Source organism: Microtus pennsylvanicus, chromosome 7 (assembly GCF_037038515.1).
Source record: "Microtus pennsylvanicus isolate mMicPen1 chromosome 7, mMicPen1.hap1, whole genome shotgun sequence".
Taxonomy (NCBI): Eukaryota; Metazoa; Chordata; class Mammalia; order Rodentia; family Cricetidae; genus Microtus; species Microtus pennsylvanicus.
In genome coordinates, this window is record NC_134585.1 from 51,513,385 (window position 1) to 51,523,899 (window position 10,515).

General features: G+C 42.9%; 1 protein-coding gene across 1 annotated transcript; it reads right to left on the reverse strand.

Annotated features, from left to right (window-relative positions):
• Positions 1-929: 929 nt before the first annotated feature.
• Enpp4 (ectonucleotide pyrophosphatase/phosphodiesterase 4) lies at positions 930-10,091 on the reverse strand. The gene is made up of 4 exons (XM_075980685.1): positions 9,870-10,091; positions 6,159-7,013; positions 5,671-5,841; positions 930-4,038 (listed from the first exon to the last, which is right to left on the reverse strand). Exons 2-4 carry the CDS (start codon positions 6,979-6,981, stop codon positions 3,674-3,676), a joined length of 1,359 nt encoding a protein of 452 aa, XP_075836800.1. The 5' UTR covers positions 6,982-7,013; positions 9,870-10,091; the 3' UTR covers positions 930-3,673.
• Positions 10,092-10,515: the final 424 nt, after the last annotated feature.

Sequence of the window (10,515 nt, forward strand, 5' to 3'; positions counted from 1 at the left end):
ACATGGTACTGTATATGTACACAATATGATTCACTGTAAGAATAAAATAGTTACCAAGTAAATAAATCATTCCACTGTATTTTTCTCTTGGTATTTTTTTTTATTTTTTTGTTTTTCGAGACAGGGTTTCTCTGTAGCTTTGGAGCCTGTCCTGGAACTCTCTTGGTAGACCAGGCTGGCCTCGAACTCAGAGATCCGCCTGTCTCTGCCTCCCAAGTGCTGGGATTACAGGAGTGCGCCACCACCGCCCGGCGTATTTTTCTCTGCAGTTAATAAATCCCTGGGAAATTATCCATTTCATGTGTATTTTCATATTTAGCTGTGCCACAGGATATAAAATGTATTCTTAGAAGAAATATGGAAACCTCTGTACTTTCAACCCTGCTCCTTGATTGGACCAGCTTCTTAGCTCCACAGCCTTTGCCAGATGCAGATGCCTCTGGCTACTCACAGTGTAGGGCTCTTCCTTCCTTTATGGCTCTTCCTTCCTGTCTTGGCCTTTTCCTTCTTCAGTTCTTTTGAACTTCTTCAAACCTGAAGCACTGACTTGTTTATTTTTTTTCCGGATCCTCCAGTTTTAACAAGAGAGCTGGTTGAGTCACATGGTCTACCATTATGACAACAGAATTCTACACATCGTTTTATGAAATAAAAAAAAAACAACAATGGAAGCACTTGAGGTAAGGGAGGGCACCTTCACAGAACCTTTGAATGAAAAAAAAAAGCACTCAATTCTTTCAGCATAACCAGTTCTGTTTGATCCACGTGGGCTGCAATAGTCTCTCAATGTCATGGAAGTCATGGCAGTTGAGTGTGGGGGAGGGTGCTTTCTAGTCATATCAATTAGATTATAGAGCGGTGTTAAATTCTTCAGTTGTTTATGCACAGTGTGAAGATTTTGTAGGAAGGTGACAAATGAAGGCTCATAGTATATTTGTCTGGGTAGACTTTATTCACATAAAATTTATCAAAGCAAAGTCATTAGCTACAAGTTCAAACAATATAGTCAAAATGTATCTCCTTTAACTTACAGCATTCCAAGTTTCCCCAAAGCACTCACTGTTTTCACATGCTGTTGGAGAACTGACCCAGTGCACATGGAGCTTTGTTCTTCATTTGTAGCGTTATAAATTAACAATGAAATAAACCACTCTACATAGGAGGAATTAAAGCCAAACATCCTTAAAGCTTACAAGTTGGGCACAGAAGGGAAAGAGCCCAATTTCAGTGCAAAGGCATTTGATCCTTTAATATTCCAAGACTTTACCTCTGGATTCTTAAAGTCACCTACTGGACAGCAAGGCTAGCAAGCCCTTCTCACACCCCGCTGCTCTTATGGAAGAGCCTGTATAAGAGCTGGATAACATCAACATGTTAACCCAGCTACTAGAAAGTCAAGGTACGGAGCTGACTCATGAAATTAACAAAAACACACCAACACCTTCCTACTACCTTTGGGTACTGTCATCAAGAGCTAAGTATTTCCTGAAGTCAATACTTTCTCCTCAAAAGAAAGCAGAACAGAATTTAGTTAATCATTTGACAGTATACACACGCAAACCTCCATGTCAAAGGCTAGCTTCATTACAAGATTTTCTCAGACGAAAACCGGATTCTCAAGAGCTTTAACAGCAATACACTGTTTCAAAGACACAAATAATTAGCACGAAGTTCAAGATGATAATCTACTTAAATAAATACCATTCTTATTTCCTGAATAAGCACTTTATAAAACATTACATAGTTCTAATATTCTGAGAATAAAAGACAAAGTAAATACATCTGACGCAAGGGCTAAGACACCAACAGGACTCCCTTCTTATCCCACCCTTTCTAAAAACTCACTCATAGGCTGGGTGGGCACTGTAGAAGCCACAGCTGAGCCAACAGAGCCGCTGGGACCCACAGCACTGTAGGACTATGCCACCTTCAACTCGTGTTAAATACTCTACTGGCAGACAGCTAAAAAAATGTATGCAGAAATTTCTCTACTATTTTATTTTATAAACTCTTTATCCTTTAGTATCGGTGGTACATGTAACAAGTCAGAACATTTATGAACAAAATCAGTCCTATTCTGTTTACAAAACACCCATTTTTATGATCAACAGCATAGATTATGTATGGAGTACAGAAATGCCTCTCAAAACTCCAACACTGGGAGCCAGATACCAGGCATCAAGAAAGTAGCAATGAGCCAAGACAATGCAGTCTCTCTGAGATGACCAGGAGCTGTCACTGCCTCAAATGCTTGACTGCGCTGCACACTTACTGTGGCGCCATCACCAAGCTGGTTTCATGTTAGAACTTAAAGATCACTCTAGTCAGTGAACCACTGGTCTTTTCTCTAACAGACATCACGTGAGCTGTTTGTTCTAATAATTCTGGTGCTGAGAAACCGAGCAGCTAGGGAGTGAAGGCAGTGCTTCTCAACACACCTGCGATTCTCAGTGAAGGGTTAAGAAGAGTCCAGTGAGGAAGTGAGCAGGGTAGGGCTGGGCTGCTCTGCCCCTTAGCACAGGAGCACCTGCGTGACCACGGCGAAGAAGCAGGAGACACCAAACTCTACTTTACACTTCTTACCACTCTTCTATATGGAAGGCACATTAAAGTCTCAAAGGTAAATATAAAAATCCTGACCTCACAGCCTTGTGTTTTTCTACAGCATTTGAACATTTCCAATAAACATGAAAACTGAAAACTGTAACAGGAGTTTTTAACTGTAATATCAACTTGTGAGTTGACGATAATATACAACTAAGGTGTGCAAGAAGTGACCTTTCCTGACAGCTCTGCTCTGGCACATAGTCCAGTTCCCTTTGTAAGTCACAAGACATTCATGAACAAACACACTCGCGCACACACACCTTACCCAAAGACATTAAACACAAATAGGGAAAAATGTTTTTTCTCTATTTTCTTTGAAATTTCTTATTAACAATAATATCAAAAAATGTAGCTAAAACCACAAGGTAACTCAGGCTGGACTGGACTCAATCTCAAGGTCCTCTGCCTCATCCACCCTGCCCCCAACTATTGGACCTACGAGGGGCACTCACAACCAAACCCAGCTCCAAAGACAACTTGTGACTTGTCAACAGCTCAGGGCCTTAACAAGCTCAGACTTTTCATAGTCTTAGTTGGTTTTCGTTTGTTTTTAGCAGCTTTACTTAAAGTGATTTCTTTGTATGCTACAGCTCCACTGTGCGGCTAATCCACTTATTAACCATTACAGAATTTCCTACTTCAAGGGTTTTCTCAGGTCACACACTACTTAAAGGCAAATATAAAAATATAGGCAACTTTTTCTTCAGGATACACAAAATTCACAAATTACATAAATATTTCCCTGTCACTTACAAACATAGAAATTTGTTAGAAAAGCATGCCTATTAAATTCTGGTGTATTTTCACTGAAAGTTAGATTTTTATTGAAAAATAAAGAAACTATACTATTTTTCTCAAAGGCTCGTGTTAGTGAAACAGGTGGTCCGCACGGATCCACCAGCAACTCTACCACGGTCACGGTCATTTATATCAGGCGACACTCCAAAACAAGAAAAACCAGAGTGGCTTTAGCATGTTTGCCTTGTCTTTTGACACATTTCTCTTTATGTTGTAACACCATTCCTTGCATGGATCCTTAGACTTGAAACTAATAAGACACCTTGGGTTATGCAATTAAAGGATCATCGTCATCTTCCTGCAGCTGAAGGCGTGAGAACGGACGGGTAGCGGACGTTCTGTTCTGCATGAATATTATTAGGCCTGTCAGCATGGTTAATACCAATAGCGCACTGATGACAATCCCAATGATTTCTGGGAGGTTAATGCACCACTGGTCCACTAACAAGCACTTGGTGTGGCTGAACGTTCCGTTATTAGGATGCGGTTCGAGTCCCAGGATGTGGCACATCATCGGGTAAATATCCACGGTGTTAGCAGTGCTCTGCCGGTAACCTTTTCTAAAAGCAGGACCGTGGGCAGCCAGGAATGGATGCATGGTAGGCAAAGAATTGTCGTAGCCATGGTCACCTACTGGAAAAAAGACAAAATTATGTTATTAAACATCAGTCATTTTGTTACAAAATAACTCGTTCACTATAAATACACTAGCTTCTTACCAGTCTAGTTCCCATTCCTTAAGATCCTGACTGGCTGCACTGCAGAAGACAGAAAAGAAATCTGTATTTCCTTCAGCTTAGGCTTGCCTCCTTTTCATATGCACACGCCACTCTTCCCAATGAATCATGGCTTCAGACTGCAATTCTTCTCTACCTGATGTACTGATGTTTCCGTCCTACTCACTCACTTACCTTCCCATCTCCCGTGCTATTGTAAAACCTCACTGTCAAAGCACGGGCAGCTTTGAAGAATGTTCAAGTGTACAAATCCCATACACTGTGAGACAGAACCCTGAATGGGAGGATGGGACTCCAGGTTCAACTGTCTCAACTGTTCCAGTAAGAACTACCATAGCACGGTGTATTACTGCTCACTGCCAGCTAATAAATACCTCAAAAAATCAGGCAGGTCCGATAGGTAAGGGTTTAGAGAAAGCATTTGTGTACTGACTGTGAAAGAAATCCAGTCAACTCTAGCTTGTAACTTCAGAAAATGTCTGGGCCAAAGAAAAACATGGCTAACCATGTCTGCTACAAAGCTGACCCCAGGCTCCTCCGCTAACAACCTTGTCTATCAATGTGTGCTCCCTTGCATTGCATCAATTTCCATTTTAGGAATATGGAGGTTGGCTGCAGCATTGTGGGACTGTTACAACAAGTCTCCAACGATTCCACTGCAATTAAAATTTTAAGTAAGTAAGTATCATGGAAAAAATATTGGGAGGGGAAAGTCCCACAAATCACGCTTGTTTATACTTCCACACTGATGGATTGTAATGGTTTTGTTCTCTGCTCTGTATTTTCCAAGTTTACAAAGTAAATATTTAAAACAGCATAAATATCAATTTTACATAAACTCTCTTAGCCTCTTACCCTTGCCTGGATACTTCCAAATTCCCTTCAAATTCCCTTCCAAATCTGCTTTGTAAGTCAGCGTTCACTGCTACACACACCACTTCTGTCAGTGTGCCAACTAAGCAGAGCCGTTTTCATGCCAGAAAAACAGCTGAGCAGCTGAAACACAGCTGGCCACAAAGCCGAACACATCGCCTTGCCTTCTAAGGAAGGTGGCTGACCCCTGCAGTGTACTCCTGCATCAGAATTCTTAAAAGTCGTCTACAGACGAATAACCTTCCTGTGGGACAAGACATGTAACTGACCCCACACAGCCAATGTTTGAGGAGCAGTGCTGATGTATCTACTTTGCTAACTTGGCTAACCGTTTCCTTTGAACCCCTGCCCAGTGATCCACAGAACCACAGCATACAAGGAAGTGATTTCATCATTTGGGAAAGTCTGGGGGTCACTCGGGCAAAAGGAAAAGGAGTTAGAAAGTGAAACAGCAGCTTTCCTTTAGTCACACAGTGTCTTAGTGGAGAGTGAGACGGTGGCCATTGTAAGAGGTGACCAAATCAGTCACGCGAGAACTACCTTTGCAAACCTGAATAGTATAGACAGAATGAAATCAAAGAACCTGCCTTCCAAAGCCAAGTCACAATGTATGATATAGCCTTGAGATTGCAGAATACCAGAAATAAATACTTACACTTTAATGATGACTTATTTAGTACAATTGTCCAGCCTTCATCAGCAACCAAAATAATAGGCTGAATTCGATCACTATGTTGGTAGTGAAATCTGGCAGGAATATCTTCTTTGAGATAAACACTCATGTGAGGGCTACAGTGTTTCAGTTTGTCATAAACCTCTGTTACATCTGTAAAAGGGATACGAAGGGGAAAACTGTGACTTAGAAGCAAAGCTATATCTGACTAGTGTAAATAGAAATACAATTTATTTAAGACAATATTAGCTGGTTAAATTATTTTATTCTCAAAACAGGGAGCAATCATGTGGCAGTGATGGGCACACACACAGGACTTTCTTCATATCTCTCTTCATTATGTAGCCTGTGCTGGGTGTCTTAGAGAGGGAACAGTTTTACAATGAGTATCCTAAGAAAATATAAACTGTGTATTACTACTGATTACTATCACTGGAAGAAATGTCCATCTTACTCAAAGAGCTACTTACTTCTTTTGGGAAGAATCGCAGCCACAGGGGTCAAGTCTATAAGACTGTAGTTTGAGGGGTCGATGCAGGCGTCCAGATGTATCAGTCTGTTCTCAGAGCACTGAGTCATCCCGTGATCACTTGTGATGATCACATTAAGGTTTTCCCACAGTCTTAACTCCTTGAGTTTTTGTACCAGATCACCAATAAGGCCATCTACTTCTCTCAACACCCTGCTCATGTTTCCTTTATCTTCAGGCCCGTATTTGTGGCCGCTTGCATCTGGTTCTTCCCAGTAGAGCGTGGCAAAGGTGACGGGTGGGTTGGAACTACTGAGCCAGGAGGTGACATTATTGAGTCTCTCCTCAAAGGGCACTGAGCTGCTGTAGCTCATAAAATAGGAAGGTGTAGTATTGTGGATGGGCACATCAGTTCCGGGCCACATGGCAGCAGCACTTGATCTGTTTCCTTGAAGCTGATTGGTCACCCAAATTGGCACTGCCCCATCCCACCAGAATGGATCCTTATCATTAGACTCAGAAAAATGTTTCTTTGTGACACCATCATACATGGTGTTGGCCACAATGCCATGGCTTTCCTCGTATAAGCCTGTCACGATGCTGTAATGGTTTGGAAATGTTTTTGTAATAAAAACGTTTGTAACATGTTCCACCAAGACACCGTCTTTGATAAAGTTCTGGAGATGAGGAAGGTCATAGTCCTTCAGGTAGTCAGCTCTAAAGCCATCAAAGGACACCAGAAGTAACTGCGGTGTCAAGCTATAGGAAGAGTTACCTCTACAGTCGGCGACAAGTCCCAGAAATAAAATTACTAATAACTTCATAACGAACACGTTGAACACAGCAGCCAGGGCTCCTAAAATATAAAAACACAACTAGGAATTAGTAACATTACCTAAGTTTCAGGAATTTAACCAACAGAAGAGAATTAACAGTTACAAATTCTTGACATCCAGCTTTACTGATGTCAACTTAAAACTTCAATTTAAAGATAACAATAAAGTTGAAACACAGAAAAAAAACTGCCTTGCCTCGTCCAGTTTCCAAATGATACCCGTCCCACACGTCGTCAAGCTGTGGAGGGAACGTGGGACATTTTTCTGTCCCCTTAAACATTCCTGCTTATCGATTTTGCTCATCCAGAGCAGGAGAAATTATTCTAAAGGTTTATGAAAAATAGATAAAAATATAAGAATGATTCTTTGTTCAAAATTCAAATAATTCCAAGCTTCCAGGAGTTTTTCTTAGTTTTCATAGCTGTAGGAATTCCACCATGCTGGCTCATCACCAGTTTGTATTTATGAAAAAATACTGCTATCAAATAGAGACAAAATGAATGCTACCCGAGGAGGGAAATCTCATTGGACATTTGCTCCAATTTTGACATGAAGTTGACTAGCAGACAAAACTTATAAGGACTTGGACGCTACAGTAACGTGAGAAGAAACTGAAGTTACTTAAAGAAACTTCATCTCTATATCACTCTTAAACTTTCATTTACTGCTTTAGTTATGACTATTTTTCCTAATTTTCCAGATTCACAGTTATTCTTAATTACTCTTTAAAAACGATCCGTTGGTTACTGGACTGATCATGTGAAATTTTACAGTGTCTAAAATGTTTCGAATATAGTTACATCTAATGAGAAATGAGGAACGCTGCAATCAGAGCTGGGCCGCCACGCACAAAAGAATTAGCATGGTGCCCCGTATCCTACCACATGGAAAACTTAAACCCATCACAGACCTGCATGAAAGCTAAAGCTGTAAAGTTCTTAGAGGAAAATCAAACAGTGAATCTTCATAAACTTTAATTATGTCTAAAAACTTAGATGTCATGCCAAAAACACAAGCGAAAGAGGGATTCACAAGTGGTGGCTTCCTGTGTGAGTCTACTCAGCTGAAATGCTTAGAAGGTGTGATTCCACAGAGATAGGACAGCAGGCATAGTTACTCAGGGGTCGGCGTGTGCAAATGCGTCAGTAATGCCAGTGGGAGGGAAGTTTATCTTGGGGGTGGTGAAGAGTGCTTTCAGATTGACTGTGATGATGGCCATAATTTTATACAGCTGTACACCTAAATGAGTGTATTCAACGGCATGTTCTTATATATCAATATATTTTCAAAGGTGAAACTTTATTCTTAAATGTCCCACCACAAAATAGTAAACATCTTTATCATCTCATTTTACCTCAAAAATGGTGTGAATTATCTCATAATGCAGATTTGGCTGTTTTAACACGAGAAGATTTTGTACTACTTCCTATATGCAAAACAATACCTGTATTTGTCCTTTTCCTACAAAATACAAACGAAAAATCTTTCTTCCCCAAATCCTGAAGAGAAAAGGCTATTCAATACATATGCTACCACAAAGCCCAGGAGCAGGAAAACTCCGCAGACTGGATACAAAAGCAGTCCTTGTCTTTAAGCTTAGCACAGTATGCTTTATTCTAACACCAAGCCCTCAGCTATAAGCGAATCACCAGCAAAAAGGTCCTCAAACTATTTTCAAAGAATAAGATAGCCATGGTTCCAACAAGAAAATTATAAAATACTGCAAGAAATTCTGTAATATCCCAAGGAATAAACAAGCAGATACATCTGGACTGCATCCCACAGCTTGCCAGTAACTGGAAATACGGTGTAGTCTCCAATTTAGAAGATAAAACATCCCTTCCCTCCTCTGGGTTGGCTGTCTTGCCTGGATGCAATGCATGTCAATCAACTCTTACTGAATCATCTAGGGCATTATAGGCTTCGGTTGGGGTTGGATGAGCGCAAGGTAAAAGCCACTTTCCAGTATCAGAATTCCATCTGCTCTGTGGTGCAATGAAATACAAAAGTGGCTTTAAAATAGCGTTATCCATTATTACCTGTGTGCACAGTGACATAACGGGTGGGTTACCCAGAGATTTTTATTAAGTGTTTAGCAATCTAAGGGAAGAAACCCAACATCCGGAGACCTTTCTACATCTTAAAAGAATCTAAGATTCTACGGCCCCTCACTCCTGTCCCCCCGACCGCCACTGTTCTAGACCACATAAGATTTTCCAGCATCTTCAAGTCAGAACATCTATCTTGTATATCTGTGTATAAAATGCCCCTCTTTAAGTACTCATTGTAGACCCAACAAAATTTCTTCCCAAGTATGCTGCGTGAAACTGATTTTAAAATTAGTTGATGAGAAAGGGGTGGGTACTCGAAAGCGTGGAGTTCCTTAAAACTGAGAAATCTCTGGGAAAACGCGAAGAAAGAAAAGGCGTTCGTTCCTGCAGCAGACCGGCCCTCTGGAGTCGTACGGAAGGTGCACCGGAATTTTCCGGTCACGAGCTGGTCAGCCCTCAAGACTCAGGGCTGGGACCAGCGTGGGACCGGTTGTTTGTGCAGCGCCTGACCCAGCATCCGGCATCTCCCTCGGCTTGCTCTCTTAGTTTTTTTAGGACAGGAACGACATTCGACAGCAGGACAGTACTAACCCCGGGGCGGACGCCGCCTGGCCCGCACGCCTGTCCCCGACCCCCGTCCTCATCTCACGCCACAGTTCCCAACCCTCCACCTGCCGGGGTCGGCGCCACCTCCCCGAGCACCCCCCGCGCGTCCCCTCCAGGCGACCGGAGCCTCGAGTGGCGAAGGGAGCAGAGGCTCTCGCGGTCACTCCCCTCCGCCCCCGGGAAGCTGGGGAAGGGAGTGGCATTTCCCTTTGGACTCACCCGCAGCCGCGGCCACCTCGGTCCGACGCGCGGAACTAGGCGCTAGCGGAACCGCGCGCTCCGGGCTACTTGCGGGCGAAGCGGACGCCGGCGGAGCGCGGCTCGGCCGTGCGCTTCCTGGGACGCCTGCGCAGTAGCGGTCGCCCACCCCGCCGGGGCCAGCGGGACGCCGCGGAGACCGGCGCGGTTGGGGCGCTCCCAGTGCGCAGCTGCCGGACACCGCGCAGAGCGGCTGTGGCCGCCGCGGAGTCTGAGACGCCTACCTGGATTGGACGCCCCAGCCAGCTGTGAATGGGACTCCCCTTCCCATTGGCTGGTTTCACGTACCACTAGGAGACAGGTGGAGTTAAACTGGACCTAGGGGAAAAGGTTTGCTCCCCTCTCTCCCGCCCTGCCCTCTTCTTATCATCCGAGTTATGAGTTCCCAGTTTTAGCCAGAAGATGAGAAAGTCCCTTCTACCTTCACCTGTGCAAGGAAAGAAACTCTGAAACAACCAGTTCACTTTTCTGGGCATGTTTCTGCTGTTTTGGATTCTTCTTCTGTTATATACTATTGCCTGCAATCCTAACTAAGAATCAGAGTCGTCAAACTAAGTGTGTTCCAGTTTTCCCTTTCACACAGCTAAAATGTGTATGTGAAATGCTC